Source organism: Agelaius phoeniceus, unplaced genomic scaffold, assembly GCF_051311805.1.
Source record: "Agelaius phoeniceus isolate bAgePho1 unplaced genomic scaffold, bAgePho1.hap1 Scaffold_110, whole genome shotgun sequence".
NCBI classification, from domain to species: Eukaryota; Metazoa; Chordata; class Aves; order Passeriformes; family Icteridae; genus Agelaius; species Agelaius phoeniceus.
The window spans coordinates 416221-434628 of record NW_027509876.1 but is presented as its reverse complement, the minus strand read 5'-3'; the positions used below and the strand labels follow the sequence as shown (position 1 = coordinate 434628).

General features: G+C 51.4%; 1 protein-coding gene across 1 annotated transcript; it reads right to left on the bottom strand.

Annotated features, from left to right (window-relative positions):
- Positions 1-238: 238 nt before the first annotated feature.
- On the bottom strand, positions 239-1171 carry LOC143692971 (olfactory receptor 14J1-like). Its single transcript, XM_077173049.1, has one exon. It carries the CDS (start codon positions 1169-1171, stop codon positions 239-241), a length of 933 nt encoding a protein of 310 aa, XP_077029164.1.
- Between the last annotated feature and the right edge of the window lie 17237 nt (positions 1172-18408).

Here is an 18408-nt window from a genome sequence, read left to right as displayed (position 1 = left end):
CTGCTGGGAGATGCTTTAGTTCATTTAAAGCCACCTAGAGCACAGCCCCTCATTGACACAGTGTGTGACTACAGGGAAGGTGGAGAGAAACAAAATGAGAAATGGCACGAACAATGACACTTCTTTGTGGACAATAAGAAAAAATTAAAACAAAGGTAAAGAAACTCTAAAATGAAATCAAGAAGAAGTATCAAATATGACTTTTATTATAAGTGATTTGGAAACACTGACCAGCAGTTTAATGCTTCTGAAATTTTCCAGTGATCAGGCTCCTCACTGCAGCCTTGAGCTCCTGGTTCCTCAGGCTGTAGATGAGGGGGTTCAGGGCTGGGGGCACCACTGAGTACAGAACTGACACTGACAGATCCAGGGATGGAGAGGTGATGAAGGGGGGCTTCAGGTAGGCAAACATGACAGTGCTGACAAACAGGGAGAGCACGGCCAGGTGAGGGAGGCAGGTGGAAAAGGCTTTGTGCTGTCCCCACTCAGAGGGGATCCTCAGCACAGCCCTGAAGATCTGCACATAGGAGAAAACAATGAACACAAAACAACCGAATACCAAAGACACACTAATAGCAAGAAGTCCCCGTTCCCTGAGGTGGGATTTGGAGCAGGAGAGCTTGAGGATCTGTGGGATTTCACAGAAGAACTGGCCCAGGGCATTGCCATGGCACAGGGGCAGGGAAAATGTATTGGCCGTGTGCATGAGAGCATTGAGAAAGGCACTGGCCCAGGCAGCTGCTGCCATGTGGGCACAAGCTCTGCTGCCCAGGAGGGTCCCGTAGTGCAGGGGTTTGCAGATGGACACGTAGCGGTCGTAGCACATGACGGTCAGAAGGGAAAACTCTGCTGCGATGAAATATCCAAAAAAAAAGACCTGTGCAGCACATCCGGTGTAGGAGATATTGCTGGTGTCCCAGAGGGAATTGTGCATGGCTTTGGGGACAGTGGTGCAGATGGAGCCCAGGTCAGCGAGGGCCAGGTTGAGCAGGAAGAAGAACATGGGCGTGTGCAGGTGGTGGCCGCAGGCTACGGCGCTGATGATGAGGCCGTTGCCCAGGAGGGCAGCCAGGGAGATGCCCAGCAAGAGGCAGAAGTGCAGGAGCTGCAGCTGCCGCGTGTCTGCCAGTGCCAGCAGCAGGAAGTGCCTGATGGAGCTGCTGTTGGACATTTGCTGGGGCTGCACATGGGGATCTGTAAAAAAAGTAATCATGGAATAGTTGGGTTTAGAGAGGACTTGAAATATCCCAGCACAGGCTGGGGGCACTTTCCCCCCACTGCCTGCCCAGGGCTCTGCTGCCTGGAGCTGTTCCTGCCAGCAGCTGCTTCCCTGCGCCCAGGGCTGGGCCCTGCCAGTGCTGCCAGAGCCCAGCCCAGCCCTGGGGGCTCAGCTCTGCCCTGCAGAGCCCTCCCAGCTCAGGCACTGCCCAGGGGCAGCTCTGGCTCTGCAGGCTCTGATGGCAACGTCAGAGCAACCCTGAGGAGGCTGGAAAAGCGACTCTGATGCTGCCTCTGAGGGGCCATGTGCTGATCTCAGTAACTGCCCAGTTTATTCAGATATAAGAGAAATGTTTTTATATTTTACTGCCTGAAATCAGACATGATTATCTATGTGCTATTTCCCATTCAGGCAACCCAGAGCAGTAGCCTAAAAAAGCAGGTTTTCCCCTTTTATGCAGACCCTGCATTGCTGTTCTTCCTGTATGATCTATTTGAAAATGTTCTGCAGTTAAATGCCATGCTGGGAGCAGTCCTGAACAATGCAGCATCCTCCCCACACAAGGAGAACACTCCCAAGCCTCACCAGCTGTCTCCCCCCACCCAGATCTTGTCCCCCAGTGCTGGCAGCAGCTGCCAGGGCTGGCTGAGAGCTGTCCCTGGCAGGCAGCAGAGTCCCTGCCCCAGCACAGCGCCCTGGGCTGCAGGACCCTGCTCTGCACGACAGCCCTGGGCACCCCTGGCTGCTCTGCACAAGAGACAAGCAGAGAATGTACTCACAGGCTCTGCAGGCATTGGCATGTTCCAGCTGCAGGAGATGGCTCCAGGAGCTGCAGCTGCATTGTCCTGCAGCCAGAGGTTCCTGTGCCAAGGGCTGGCAGTGATTGTGCCCCAGGCACTTCTCAGCCCCTTCCCAGCCCTGACTGATTGAAGCTCTCTGTGCCTCTGTGCTGTGCCCGGGCTGGCTGCAGGCAGTGCCCCAGCCCTGCTGGGCTGGCACAAGAGCTGCTCATCAAGAGAAATGTGCTTTTGAAGCTCTTCTTGGTGACCAGGAGCTGCCTCTGAGCCAGGAGCCCAGCCCAGCTCAGCAGCACAGACACAGCACAAGGACTTTAATCAGCCTCTGGGGCTTTGTGCTCAGGCCCTGAACATCAGTCCCTGAGAGGGAGCTGAAGAAACCTCTCCAGAACTCCAAGGCAGAATCCAACTCCAAACTTTCTTGGACTTTTAATGGGTCCCAGAGAGGGACACGACTGAGCAAGTGTCCCCAGGCCCCAGGCAGAGCAGAGAACTGCAGGCAGTGATGACAGGTGGGGACAAAGAGAAGCCAAGTCTTGGTGCCCTGGGGCACAGCAGGGTCTGTGCCAGCAAGGGCTGGGAGGAGACACCTTGTGCTGAGGCCCTGGGGCCTCCTGGCACAGCCCCAGCCAGGCTGGGCACTGTCAGCCCCTTGTGCTGCCCTCAGCATCCCCCCCTAGCCCACATCCCAGTGGCCTCAAGGATCTGCTGCAAGGAGTCCCTGGGGAGCCTTGCTCAGCAATGGCCCTGGGGGCTCCTTCATGCTCCCTGCAGGGACTGCAGGTTTTTCAAAGGACTTTGGCTTTGGCTTTTGCCTTGGAGTCTCTGAGAGGTTTGTGCAATCATGGCCTCCAATTATCTGCTGTAATTGGTCCCTGGAGAGGCTTTGTCAGTAACAACACTCAGTGGGGCTCATTAATGCTTCAGGGTGCTTCAGTTTTTTAAGCTACTTGGTGTTTCCCTTTGATACAGATGCTATGAGAAAGATTGTGCAGTCACAGCCTCTAATTATCTGCTGTAATTAGTCCCTGGAGAGGCTTTGTCAGTAAGGAGACTCAGTGGGGTCATTAATGCTTCAAGGTACTCAATTATTTTAAGGTACTTGGTGTTTCATTTTTGATCCAGACTCTGTGAGAAGTTTGTGCAATCATGGCCCCAATTATTTGCTTAATGAGTCCCTTGAGAGCTTTGTACTGACACTCAGTGGGGCTCATCAATGCCTTGAGATACTCAAGGTTTTTAAGGTACTTTGGATTTCCATTCCACACTGAGTCTCTGAGAGGATTTTGTGCCATCCTGGCCTCCAGTTCTCTCCTCCAAGGAGTCCATGAGGAGCCTGTGTTGGGCATGGACCTATGTGAGACCCATTCATGCCTCGAGACACTTTGGGGTTTTCTTCTGACTTGGACTCCTGCAAAGGTTTGTGCAATCTCCTCTCAGGCCTTGTGGTTCCAGGGCTCATTTCCAAATGCACCATGGGGCTCATTAGGATCAAGCAAGTCCTGACAAACCATGGCTCTGCATTGATTTCCCTCTGCGCTAATGCAATTCATCAGGAAATTTTCCTTTTACAGTTATGGAGAATTATTTCAAAGTGCTTCTAAGAAATATGTATTCCTGTCTTAAAGGGTGTCTTTTGTTGCCATTCTTGTTATAGAAGAGCTGATTGCAGCATTCTGTGATTGATATTAATCCAGGGTCTCTCCTAAGGAGGTCTGACCAGATCAGTGAAGTTGTACCTTCAGAGGTGACCCAGTGTGGACAACCTTGCCCCACATTCCCCAACCCCATGTGAGAAAAGAGTTTCAAAAATTTAAATGCCTTATTAAGGCCTTATCAAAATACAACTGAAGACTGAATAAAGAAAAGGATACAATGCCAGGAGCAAAGGATTCAGTCACCATGTGCTCATCTACAAAATGGATGTTCTGTCTTTTACACCTCCAGCCCCTCCCAAAGTCTTGTCAATCGACTCCTTCTCTGTCCAGTGGTGGAGATCACTGTCTCACACCTTGATTGGAGGTCAGGTGCTGCCATAGGAACAAGCCAACCCTCCCAAATGCCCCAACTACTGAGGCCATCCTGTGATAGCAATGCAAGGGGGAGGGGAAAGATAACTGTACATCTACAAAACTTCTCTTAACATATATTTAACATTCACCCCTTAATTGTGAGAGTCAACCCTAGGATTACTCTTCTATAACAAACTCCCCTTTCTTTTTCTATAAGTCATTTTGTTCAAACAATTGAGTCAAAATTTTTCTCTCTCTCTTGAATGAGTCATACCAGCATCTGTTGATGTGGGCAAGGACAGTGGGAACAGGAGAAAAAAAATCTCAGGTTTTCCTTGGACACACTTATTTGGAATGGACAAAAGGGCATCCCAGAGGTCCAGTGTGGCTTTGATTCCCATCTACCGTGCCTGTGTGGCTGCTGCCCATAGTTGGTGCATCTTAGGGGTGAGCACAGAGGCCAACTCGGTCCTGCCCTCCAGTCCCTGTTGAATTAAAAGACAACTGAGGAATTACAGAGGTCTGGAATGGCCTTTTGTCCCTACCTTACCATGCCTACGGGGTTGCTACCCACAGCAGGGCTATGGAGCCTTCTTGGTAGCAAACAAAGGGGCCAACCTGGCCTTGCCCTCCTTCCTTTGTCTTATGTTCTTGAAGAAGCTGTCCCATTGTCTTTTACAGTCCCTTACAGCTGCTGGTAATTCTCACCCATGAAAACAGGAAGACAGTTCTTGAGCTGGCTGGTGGAAGCTTGACTCTGCTTTTTGGGCGTCTTGGTGTTTTCCTGGTTGTCTCTCAGTCTCTGCTTGAGAGTCAATCTTGTTTCACCCAGCCTGGATGTTACCGTCCACTCTTTGGTTCTTCTCCTGGGCCTTTGACTCTGTTGCCATGAGTCCATCCCCGCTCTGCAGCTCGCACGGCCGATTCGGTGGTGAGCAGTGCCTGAAAGGGACCTTCCCACTGAGGAGTTAGAGGCTGATCTCTCCATGACTTAATCATCACCCAATCCCCGGGATTAATATTATGGATTCTGAAATCCAGGGTGGTAGTTTGAGGAATTGCCCCTTTATGTCTTAGCCCTTTTAAAGTTTGTGCTATAGACATCCCTTATTTCTTGGCATTGGCTTCCCCTTCCTCATAGGTGGCAGCCTTCTGGGGTGAGGTCAGGAAGGGAAACCCAAACATCATTTCATAGGGTGGGACCCCCAGATCTGACCAGGGCTGGGTTCTAATTCTTAATAAAGGCAAAGGAGACATTTTATCCATGACATTTGGGTTTCAGTCATTAGCTCAACTAGAGCCCTTTTAAGAGATTGATTCATTCTCTCAACCTGACCGGAACTCTGTGGATGCCATGGAGTGTGTAATTCCCATTTTACTCCCAGGGCCTGAACAACTTTCTGCAATATCTTCAATGTGGAATGAGTTCCCCAGTCTGAATCAATCCTGTTTGCCATCCCATATTGGGGAATGATTGATTCTAGAAGTGTTTTACTCACAACATTGGCATTGGCTTTCACAGTGGGTACCACCTCTACCCAATGAGTCAAGTGATCTACTATCACTGGCAAAACTTCCACTGTTGTACCTGGGGAAGCTCAGTAAAGTCTACTTGGGTGTTTTGAAAGGGCCATAAGGCCAGTTCTCGCCCTCCCCTGGGTGTTTTCCTCATCATTTTCTTATTCAATTGTTGACATATCACACCCTGTTCAGTTACCTGCTTAGCTATTCTAAAAATTCCTGTGCATCCCCAGCCCCTTAGAAATTGATCACTTAGTACTTGTCTACCCCAGTGTGTTGTTCCATGTATGCCTTCTAGCATTTTCTTGCCTAGTGGTTTATTCAACATTTGCCTCCCATCTGCTAATCTCCACTTCCCTTCATTATCTTTCTTGGCTCCTGTTTTAAGGAGTTCTTCCTCTTCTATCCCACTGAATACAGGGACTTTTTGCATTTCTCTCATGGGGGTTAATACTATTATTAGCTTTTCTGTCTCTGATTCAGTTGCATTTTTAGCTTCTAAATTGTCTAAATTGTTCCCTTGTGCCCCTTTTTGATGTCCTTCAACATATACCACCACTACTTCCTCTGGTAATTGTAAGGTTTCTAACTCTTCTAATACAATTTTTTTGTGAATCAGTCCCTTTCCCTTTGAAGTGAATAGTCCCCTCTCCTCCCAATTTTTCCAAAGGTATGCACCACTCCAAAAGCGTATTTTTGGTCTGTATATATTTTTTCTCCTTTTCCACGCTAATATTTCCAGAGCTCGTTTTAGGGCACACAACTCACATGCTTGGGCTGACCAGTTGGAAGGTAACTTTCCCTTTTCTATGGCCACCATCCCTTCATGCACTATAGCGTACCCCGATACCCTGTGCCCCTTTATCACCCGTGAAGATCCATCAATGTACAGTCATTTTCCACCTTGGAGCGGTTGATCTGTTAGGTCCTCTCTTCCTTTAGTTTGATAGTTTATAACCTCTAGGCAATTATGTATTAGTTCCTCACTTGGTTCTCCATACAAAAACTGGGCAGGGTTGAGTTGGTTACTCATGATCAGCTCTAAACCATTATCTGTTAAGATGGCTTCATACTTTAGCACTTGGGAATCAGTGAGCCATTCCTCAGCATTTTGGCTCAGGATACTCCTTACTGAGTTTGGGATATATACCCTCAATTTTACCCCAAAGGTTTAATTTTTTGCTTTCTGCTATGAGTAGGGCAGTCACTGCCACAGCCTGAATGCAGGTTGGCCACCCCCGGCTGACAGGGTCTAGCAGTTTTGATAAATAGGCCACTGGGTTCCTGGATCCTCCCCAGTCCTGGGCTGACACTCCATGTGCTACCCCTTTTTCTATATCCACAAACAATAGAAGGGTTTGTCTACGGCAGGAAGACTCTGTGCCAGTGCACCAATTTTTGTTTTAAAGCTTCAAACTTTTGTTCATCAACTTTTTCCCACCTCATCTCTTCCTTCACTAACTTTTCATACAAGAACTGGATGGCCTGCATGTATCCTTCAATCCATAGCCTACAACATCCCAACAGGCCTAAAAACCTTCTGACTTCTCTCTTAGTTTTTGGCCACAGGAGTGAAACAATCCCTGTAATTCTCTCAGGGTTCAGCTGGCAGCTCCCTTGACAAATCACATGTCCTTGGTATTTTACTTCTCACTCTACAAATTGGAGAATCCCTTTTGATACCCAAAGTCCCTGGTCCCTCAGAAAACTTAACAACACCATGGTGGATTCCCAAACTTCTTTTTCTTCCTGTCCTGAGACAAGCAAATAATTTACATATTGGATGAGCTACATCTCAGGTTTAATGGAAAAGAGTTGTAGCACTTTTCCTAGGGTTTGACTGAAGAGGTTTGGGGATTCAGAAAACCCTTGGGGTAACCCAGTCCATTGAAGCTGTTGCTTCCTCCCAGAATCGAGGTCCTCCCATTCAAAGGTAAATACATCCCACTTTCCTCTGCCAGTGGGCACACCCAAAAAGCATCGTTTAGGTCTATCACACTAAACCACTGGGATGTTACTTAGTAGCGTATAGGGATTTGGCATTACCGGATATGGATTCACTGCTCTTTTGTTCACTTCTCTCAAATCTTGAACAAGCCTGTACGTCCCATCTGACTTCTTTGCTGGTAATATGGGTGTATTATGGGGGGACATTTATGGTTCCTAAGGTCCTGTCCTCAAGTAGGTCCTGGATCAGCGGCCGTAGTCCTTGTATCCCCTCCAGGGAAGTGAGTATTGTCATACCCAAATTGGATGGTTTTCATTAACTACTTTTATTACTATAGGTTTCATGTTTAATTTACCTCAGTTTTTTGGTTTTGCTCACATCATGTCATGAATTTTCTCCTCATTTTCTTCCCTTATTGGAGAAGCTTAATTACCATTTTCCCTTTCACTGGGAGCACCCCAATGTCAAACTGCACCTGTAAATCCTGTCCTAAGAAATTTCACACTGCTTCTGGAACTAATAGAACATCCCCAATTCCTATTTTCTTTGTTCCTTCAAACTTTATTTGCTTTACAACTGAAGCTTTGAAAATTTCGCCTTGTCTAGGTTTGAAAAGACAAGTGTCTGCTAATGACGGTAGGAGCTGCCCCTGAAATGGAAAATGTATAACCCCTCCCTCCAAATTGTTAAAGTTTTGAAATTAAGGGGGCTCTCAGGCACAGATATGGGAGCAGGAATAACAGTTCTTTATTAGCAAAGAAATCAAAATAAAATAAACAATGCAGTAATACAAAACAACACTGATAGAATCAGAATATGACCTGACACACTGTGGGGCAGGGTGTTGCTAGCAGTGCAATGAAAATAGTGGCTGCAGGCCTCCTGCAGTCTTCCTGCAGACAGATGTGGTTCTGTTGGAGCAGCGATCCTGTAGAAGGGTGTAGTCTTCCTCTGAAGATCCAGTGGTGGTGTAGATGGGCCTGGTCTTCCTCTGGGAATCCAGTGGAAGGCGCAGGTGCTCCTCTGGGAATCCAGTGGAAAGACTGTTCTGGTGTCCCAAAATCTCAGATTGTATCCAGGCAGGAATGCTTGGCTCCTCCCTCTGGGGAGAGCATCTCACAATGGGAAGATGTAATTTTATCAGTCATGCAGTGACACTCAATGGCCCATTAACAGCAGATGTCTGCCCAGAGGCAGGACTGGTTTGTGGAAGAGATAAAGGAAAACTGCCCAATTAACAGATGATAACTGGCCCACCTCTAACAGATGGGAATTGAACACACACATTACCTTGCAGTCTAGGACATTATCCATGCCTAATTCTATTTCCATCTGCATCCCAATGAAACCTTACACACAGCTCTCACTTATGACTGGGTTTCCCTGTGGTACACAATGGCTTTCCCCATCTTTCTGCATTACCCACCAAGAGTAACCAGGTCCTTGAACAAAAACAATTCCACGGAGGGGTTTGTCTTTGACTGAGGTGGGAGTAATCCAAACAGTCTTTCTTAAGATACCTTTCATGTGTACAACAGGGACTTTTCTCCATCCACTGTGTGCAGGGGTTCAGACTGGGCAGGACCAGCTCAACTGATGGACCCTCTGGTGTTGACCATCCAGGTGGCTTTTGCTGAGGTCATTTCCCAATTTCTAAAAGTTCCCTTGCCAAGTGCCTTCAGGGTAGTCTTAAGTAATCCATTGAACCTCTCTACTTTCCTAGCAGCTGGTGCATGATAGGGGATATGATAGATCCATTCAATGCCATGTTCTCTGGACCAGGTATTGATAAGGCTGTTCCTGAAATGGGTCCCATTGTGTGATTCAGTTCTCTCAGGGGTTCCATGTCTCCACAGGATTTGCTTTTCCAGGCCCAGGATGGTGTTCTGGGCAGTGGTGTGAGACACAGGGTAGGTCTCCAACCATCCAGTGGTGGCTTCCACCATGGTCAGCACGCAGCGCTTGCCCTGGCGTGTCTGGGGCAGTGTGATGGAGTCAATCTGCCAGGCCTCCCCATACTTGTACTTGGACCACTGCCCACCGTACCACAGGGGCTTCACTCGCTTGGCCTGCTTGATGGCAGCACACGTCTCACAGTCATGGATAACCTGAGAAATTCTGTCCATGGTTAAATCCACCCCTCAGTCTCGTGCCCACTTATAGGTGGCATCTCAACCCTGATGGCCTGAGGCATCATGGGCCCATTGAGCTGGGAATAACTCTCCCTTGTGTTCCCAACCTAGGTCTATCTTGGACACCTCTATCTTTGCAGCCTGGTCTACCTGCTCATTGTTTTGGTGCTCCTCATTGGCTCTACTCTTGGGGACACGGGCATCTACATGGCGGACATTCACAGGCAGCTTTTCCACCCAAATGAGAATGTCTTTCCATTCATCAACAGCCCAAATCGGTTTTCTTCCATGCTGCCAGTTAACCTCTTTCCACCTCTCCAGCCATCCCCACAGAGCATTGGCTACCATCCATGAATCAGTGTAAAGGTAGAGCTTTGGCCAATTCTCTCTCTCAGCAATGTCCAGGGCCAGCTGAACAGCTTTGGGTTCTGCAAGTTGACTTGATCCACCTTCACCTTCAGTGGCCTCTGTGACCTGTCCTGTGGGGCTCCATACGGCTGCTTTCCACTTCCGGTTCATTCCCGCAATGTGGCAAGAACCATCAGTAAAAAGAGCGTAGCGTGTATCTTCTGCTGGCAGTTGGTTGTATGGTGGAGCTTCTTCAGCATGTGTCACTTCTTGTTGCCCTTCATCAGTGAGACCGAAGTTTTCACCTTCTGGCCAGTTTGTAATTATTTCCAGAATCCCAGGGCAATTCAGGTTTCCAATACGGGCGCGCTGTGTGATAACAGCAATCCATTTGCTCCATGTAGCACTGGTGGCATGGTGCATAGAGGGAACTTTTGCTTTAAATATCCACCCCAGCACCAGCAGTCAGGGTGCCAGGAGGAGTTGTGCTTCTGTACCAATCACCTCTGAGGCAGCTTGGACTCCTTCATAGGCAGCCAAGATTTCCTTCTCTGTGGGAGGGTAGTTGGCTTCAGACCCTCTGTAGCTTCGACTCCAAAATCCCAGTGGTCGGCCTTGAGTCTCCCCAGGCACCTTCTGCCAAAGGCTCCAGGACAAGCCATGGTTCCTGGCTGCAGAGTAGAGCTTGTTCTTCACCTCTGGTCCTGTCCTGACTGGGCCAAGAGCAACCACATGAGCAATCTCCTGCTTAATCTGGGCAAGGCTTGTTTCTGCTCAGGGCTCCAGTGGAAAGTGTTCTTCTTGCGGGTGACCAGGTAGAGAGGGCTCACGATCTTGCTGTACTCAGGAATGTGCATCCTCCAAAAACCTATAGGGCCTAGGAAAGCTTGTGTTTCCTTCTTGTTAGTTGGTGGAGACATCGCAGTGATTTTGTTAATGACAGTGGGAATATGATGCTGTCCGTCTTGCCACTTCACACCCAGGAACTGGATCTGTTGAGCAGGTCCCTTGACTTTGCTCTTCTTGATAGCAGAATCCTGATGATCCTCTCTCCTTTCTCAAACACTTCGATTGCCGTGTTCCCCCACACAATGATGTCATCAATGTACTGCAAGTGCTCTGGAGCCTCACCCTTTTCCAGTGCAGCCTGGATCAGTCCATGGCACATGGTGGGGCTGTGCTTCCACCCCTGGGGCAGTCAGTTCCAGGTGTACTGCACAGCCCTCCAGGTGAAAGCAAACTGAGGCCTGCATTCTGCTGCCAGAGGAATGGAGACAAACACGTTAGCAATGTCTATAGTGGTAAAGCACTTTGCTGCCTTGGACTCCAGCTCGTACTGGAGTTCCAGCATGTCCGGCACAGCAGCACCCAGTGGTGGAGTCACTTCATTCAAACCATGATAGTCCACAGTCAATCTCCATTCTCTGTCAGACTTGCACACAGGCCAAATGGGGCTCTTGAAGGGTGAGTGGGTTTTGCTGACCACCCCTTGGCTCTCCAGCTCACGGATCATTTTGTGGATGAGGATCACGGCATCTCAATTTGTTCAATATTGCCGGCGGTGCACTGTCGAGGAAGCAATCGGCACTCGTTGCTCTTCCACCTTCAGGAGTCCTAATGCAGATGGGTTTTCTGATAGTCCAGGCAAAGTGTTCAACTGCTTGATGTTCTCAGCCTCTACAGCAGCTATGCCAAAAGCCCATCTGAGTCCCTTTGGGTCTTTGTAACAGCCATTCTGGAGGAAATCTATGCCCAGAATACACGGGGCCTCTGGGCCAGTCACAATAGGATGTTTCTGCCACTCCTTCCCAGTCAGGCTCACCTGGGCTCCCAACAGGGTCAATTGCTGTGATCCCCCCATCACCCCAGCAATGGAAACAGGTTCTGCCCCCACATGTCCCGATGGTATCAGGGTACACTGCGCACCAGTATCAACTAAGGCATCGTATTTTTGTGGTTCTGATGTGCCAGGCCATCGGATCCACACTGTCCAGAAAATCTGGTTTTCCTGTATCTCTTCCTGGCTAGAGGCAGGGCCCCTCTAACCCTGGGTATACATGGTGGAGGTACCTTCCAGGGGATCTGACGGATCATACCCAGCAGCTCAGTCATGGGAGGTTGAGGCTACCTTCACTTTACTGAGTTCCCTCGATTAGTGTTTCCCTCCTTGAGCTGATGCATCCATGCTGCCAGGACAGAAGTGGGTTTCCCATCCCACCTTCCCATGTCTGCCCCATGGTCACGCAGAAAGAACCACAGGTCAGCCCGTGGGCTGTACCCTCTCTCTCTAGCTGGGGAACGTTGGGCTCTGACTCTGGGGCCTGTGACTCACACTGGTGCAATGTGGGAACTGTTCCTCCTCACCTCCTCCCTCATCTCCCTCATCTCCTCTCTGAGTTCTTGGACCATGACAGAGACATGAGCCTGCATTGGGCCATTGATCACACTCTCATAATTTCTAAGCTTGTTGGCAACAGAACCCACTGACTCTCGTTTGTTATTGGCATTAATCATTGCAATGAAGGTGGTGTATTGAGCTGGCCCCAGATTTGCCAAACTCCACAACAATTGCCCTGTGCACCTGACCTTGTTGGGGTCATTATCATGCTGTCCACCCCTCCCAAAGAGTACCTCCAATACTGCCACTTCTCTCAGCTCTTGGATCCCTTCCTCAAGAATCTTCCAGAGCACATTCTGTGGTGCTGGTCCTGCATTCTCTCCCTGTGGACAAACCTCTCTCTGACACTCATTAAAAGCCACTCCCAGAGGGAAAGGGACCTTGGCTCCCTTACAAAAATCAGATTCATACCTGAGCCCTGAGTCAAGTGTCCCAAATTCCTTGCCTCACCACCATCCAGCTGGACACCTGTACCCATAAGGTCCCAGACCCAAAGTAGCCAGGTTGTATAAGCCTCACATCCCTGTCATACAATGTCTTTGTGCAGATTACGGAGACTTTCGTATGTCAGGGACTCGGTGATGACCTCAACTGTTGCCTCTCCTGGGCATTGGGAAGGCTCTCCTTTCATATCCTCATCTGGGTGCTCTGATTTCATCTTAGATCTCCTTGTTTCCACAGGGGCGACTGCTGCTGGCTGTGACTGCCTTTGCAGTTCAGCTGGAACCTGGAACGTTATAACATCTGTGGGTTCCACTGCTGCACCATCAGACTCTCCCTCTTTGAGGCAGGGGGATGGCTTTTCACCAGCTGTGGAAATGTACTCCTTCAGCACCTGGCCCATCTCTTTCATTAGAACCCTCATCCAGCCTGGGTAGTTCATTTCTGAGGTGGGCTGTGGGGCAGGGTCAGGCTCTGGGGCAGCAGCATCCCTGGTCTCTGGGGTAGGTGTCAGTGTGGTTATCCAGGTTAATCTTCCCTTACCTCTGAATGCTAAATGTAACAGGCCTATCAGCAACACCAGCCACTGTATGATATCATTAGCATTTAGAGTGGATCTGAACCCTTTGAAAACTGGTGGAGCAGACCCAAAGAGCTGGGTGAAGGGCTGGGAAAAAATTTGCCCACGTGTCATTTCCTCACAGTAAGAACCATTATTAAAGTAACCCCCAAAACCATACACTTAGTGTGTGATAGCTCTGAATCCATGTGCCTGCCTTCCAGAGGAAGTTAAAGATCCATGAATTCCTCACCTCATTAAGCCATAAAGCAAACTGGATAACAGCCAGGGCAGCCTTAGTTTGGTTAGCCTGTGTTCCAGGGATTGTCTGGGTGCCCCTGATGGGGCAGAAGGAAGAGCTCCAGGCCCTCCGTGAGGGTGATGAGGGCAGTGGGCTGTCAGCGGGCGCTGGCTGGGGGAGCTGCAATGCCTGGGCAGGAGCTGCAATCCCTGCCCCGGCTGCGGTGGGCTTTGCTCCTTGTGTGGACCAGGGGTGGCGTGGGCAGAGCACACAGAGATTTCAGGGATGCGGGCAGGGGGATTCATGGCCAGCACGTTGCAGCTGATCCCCTTGGCCTCTCCTCTCTTGCGGCCATGGCAAGAGCTGGGTGGGATGGCTCGGGCAGGAAGGTCTCCTTGGATTCCTGCACATCCAGGTTCTGACCGTGGCTCTGTTCCTCTCTCTTCCAGCCCTTCGAGCCCTGAGTGAAGACAACAGCCCCTCCTGCATAAGCACATTTGTTCAGGTGATGTTTGAGGGAAGAGCTGCAGAACTTTCATCTGCTGGCTCAGAAGAACCAGTGACTCTTTAAGACCTCCAGATCCCTTGGAAGGTGAGACCACCTGGAGACCAGAGGGGATCAGCTGGAGTTCCAGGCACAGCTGATGACTGGCACAACTGAGCCTGTGGGAAGCTCCCATGGCTCCTGCCTTCTCCCTCCCTGTTGACAGCTCCCTCCCTCCAGCCCTCAGACCCTGCCCATCCCCTTTCTTCCCTCCCAGCTCATCCCTTTGCTTTGCCTTCCATTAATAAACAGTTTGGCTTCTTCGCTTTACCTGTATCTCTGTGGAGCTGGAGCGATGCAAATCCGGGGCCCTGGGACACACAGGCCCCTGCTGCCATTCTCTCCCACTCTGTGTTTTGTGCACAGACACAGAGGAACAAGGGCAGATCAGGATGGAAAGGTCCCTGTGCTGAAGGCGCAGTTGTACAGCACTGTGCAGTTCCAGATCTTGCTGAGCACCCTGGAGCCCCTGGATTTTGGAAGAGCCAACCTGAGGATGCTCTGAACCCAGCTGAGAGGGATTCTATGGCAAGCATCCACGGAGGGCAAAGGAGCTTGGAATGCTGGAAGTTTTCAACAATAGCTTCCTGAAAGCACAGCAGTGCTCCATCCCTGCACAGGATGAGGAAGAGGGCAGAACCAGAGACCATCCGGGCTTAGCAGGGAGCTCTGGGTGTGCCTAAGGGCAAATGAAGCAGCAGCACGGTGCCCGAGACTCAGACACGCGGCCGTGCCGGTGCCTGGAGCGCTGCCAGGCAGTGCCGGGATCCCGGCTGTGGTTCTGGTCCCCACAAGTGAGGAACGGCAGCCCCAGGCTCAGAGCCAGTCAGAAAGCCAACCAAGGGGGAGAGCAGAGGGAGGGCACCTTTCCAGTCTCTCTTGGGCATGGCCACAAATCAACCCCTGCTGCTTCTTCCTCCACCTGTGTTTGGGCTGTGCTGGTGGCAGAGCCAGCCAGGTTGTGCTCTGTGTTCCAAAGCCTGTTGGGAGCGGGCATGAAAAGCGCTGTGCACAGCAGAGAGTCCTTGAAGGTGCTGGCAAGAGCATCCTGTGGGGACAGGGCTCTGGGCTCTGGCTGGGAACAGCCTGGTTTTGGTGCTGTGAGCACAGGCAGGAGCTGAGGCAGGGGAAGAGGCGGCGGGCAGCTTGTGTTTGTAGAGGGCCTGGGGCTGCACCTCTGAACCTGCACCTGGACACACACTTGGGGGAATACGAGCTGGAGCTGGAGTGCCTGTCCTGAAAGGACCTGGAGTCATTCAGCCTTGCCAGCTTTGCTTAAGAGTGTGTTGGTGTTGCCCAGGAAAGCCACACATTTGGGGAAATGCCTTTGGAGGAAAGGGGCTTGCTTCTCAAGGAAAGTGCTTCCCAGGGAGCTCCCAGTGAGGCAGGTGCGAGTGTCCCCCTTTGGCTCTCTGTGCTCCTTTCAGTCCTTGAGGCCCCTTGCACTTGGCAGAGGGGCAGGGCAAGGGAGAAGGCTGTGAAGAGCAGGTTTGGCATCCGCCTGGACCTGCAGAGACCAAGCCAAGCACCTGCAGCAGGGTGTGTTCCCTCCCTTTGGACAGAGGTGTGAGCAGGAGCATCTCTGTCCAGCCATGAGCCCCAAAGCTCTCTGTGAGAGCTGTGAATTAAAAGGCCTTTGCACACACACTTTTCACATCTTTCCTGTCTGCTGTGTTTCAACTCTTGGCAAAATGCATTTGCCTCCTGCTTGGTGGGAGCTGCTGTGGCCCAGGGCCAGCACAGAGCTGAGCTGTGTGGGCCAGGCAGCGTGGAGAGCCTTGGCTGATCTTGGTGTGTGCCTGGCCTCAGAAAAGGCCTCCCAAGGTGTCCTGCTCATTGCCTCTCCCTGTGCATCTTGGAGAGAACAAGGTGGGCATTTCTGGCAGCTGGGCATCAGCAGGCCTCAAAATGGGGGCGTGTGGTGGAGTGAGCCCAGCTGAGATCCCCTGAGAGCAGCCCAGTGCTCCTTGCTCCTCTCTGCTGACCCGGGAGCGTTTGTCTGCTTTCGGGATGGCCCTGGCTGTGTCAGGGCTGCTCCGTGGACACGAGACAGCCGCTCCTGTCCCGCTGGGTCCCAGCAGTGCCTGGCAGCAGCCCTGCATCCACGTCAGGATGCTGGCCAAGGGAGGCCCTGGAAGCTGAGGCAGCTGATTTGAAGCTTTTGCAGATACACACAGGGCATGGCCAGCAGTGTTCCCTCAGGATACAGCAGTGCTGAGGCGCCTCCCCAGAGCTGCCTGATGCTGCCCACTCCTTGTGGCACCAGTTGCTTTCCTGTGGGATGTTCTACATCCCCCAAGAGTGAAGAGGGAGCTGGAGAAAGAGCTGGCCAGGCTGCTCTGGATCCTTTCCCAGCAGCCCTGGCTGAGTGGAGCAGTCCGAGCTGAGCGCAGAGGTGCCCATGGAACAGCCGTGCCCAGGAAGGCTCGCTGGGAAGGGGGATCCAGGAACCACAGGCCTGGCAGCCTGAGCTGCCACCGGGGAAGGCCTTGGAGCAGATCCTCCTGAGTGCCAGCCCACGGCACGTGCAGGGAACCAGGGCGTCTGCTGGAGGCTGGGAAAGCTCTGCAGAGGGACGGGCGCAGCTGGGGCTCCTGGTGAGGTGTTGAGGGCTTCTCTGTGGGATTTTGGGGGGTTGGTGTCAGTGGGGTGTTGGGGAAGGAGTTGTCTGGAAGGTGAGAGGTCTGGGCTGGAATTTGAGTCAGTTTGAAGGCAGCATCTATGCTTTGGCACAGCTTTGAATATGGAGGGCAGAAAGAATATCTGTGACTATTTCTATTCATGGTCCTGCTTCCCTTGCAGGGAACAAGAGGGGAGAGCTGTACTTTATTGGCCACTTAGATATCTGTACTGGGGGAGGATCAGCCCTTTTGCCATCTACTCATTTGTTTGGGTTACTCTTGTAACACTGAGTGGTCTTTCATTCCTTGAGAGTTTTTATTCCTTAAGAAAATTAGGAGATTATCATCCCTTCATCAAAATCCATTTGCAAATCAAAGAATGGTCTTCTTTTTGGCTCTGTGTAGTGTTATGTTTTCTAAAGTGACATTCAATGGATGATAAGGCAAATGAGTTGCTGCTTCAGGATGGGACACAAACTTGTAGACCAGTCACATTCTCAGGCCATCCCAATAAATTTGGGAAGTTTGCAAATTTTGGAACGACTTGAGCTGAGCAATGGGAAATAAAACTTTCCTGAAGTGAGGATTCCTTAATGCCAGATTCTTCTGTGTCTTCATGGCAAAGATGTGTTTGTGGTGCAGGAAATGACTTCAATGAGAAAATAATTCCAGCATGGAGTAAGAGCTTCTGACAGAGACCAAGTGTTGCCAGCAGTTGCTGCAGGTGCTGCTGCCATCAGCCCCCAATGCACGTGGGCTTTGGCTCCCTGTGGCACAGCAGCCCCCCGGGGGCACAGGTCTCTGGGGCAGGAGACGGGCACCAGCGCTGCCAGGGCTCGGGGGTGGCAGCTCTGCTTGGGCAGGGACTCTGCCACAGCTGCTGCTGTCAGCGCTGCCCGGGCCCCAGGGCTCAGAGCAGCATTCGTGCCCTGGCCCACACATTCCTTGTCTGTGTCACACCCGTGGGTTTGGGATGGCCACCGGCCGGGAGGTGTCCCAAGGAGGCCGTGCCAGCTTCCCTGGAAGGCCCCGTGCCCTTCCCAGCGCGGCTGCGTCGGCAGCCCTGGGGCTCCTTCTGCTGCCCTGAGCCCGCAGAGCAGGGCAGCGTTTGCTGATGCTCTGAGCCCTTCCTAAAGATCCTGTGGGGCTGCCTTAGACACCTGGGGCCAGGCATTCCTTCCAGCCTGGGCCACTTTGGCTGGGCTGGGGGTGGCCCCAGGGCAGGCGGCAGGGTGTGCAGGGGCCCTTTGTGACACGGTGCAGCACGGTCACTGTGGCATAGAACGGGTGTCCAAGGGCCCTTTGTGACACGTGGGAAATAGAAGCTTGCTCGGCTGCTGGGAAACGGCAACGGGGCAGAACGGGACAGAGCGGTGCCGTGAGGAGCCCCCGCACAGCGCCCCCGTTCCTGTCCCACCCGGAGCCTTTCCCAGGCGTTATTCCTGCAGGTGACCTCGAGGCCAGACCACAGGACTTGCTGACCCGTGGTCTCCCTGAGGCTTCTCTTCTGCAGGAGCCTTTGAGGCCAGACCCCAATCCTTGACAGGAGTCTCCTGTCCTTGTGGCAGGAGCCCTTGAGACCGAGCGCAGGACTTGCCGTCCTGCAGCCTTCCTGAGGCTTCTGTCT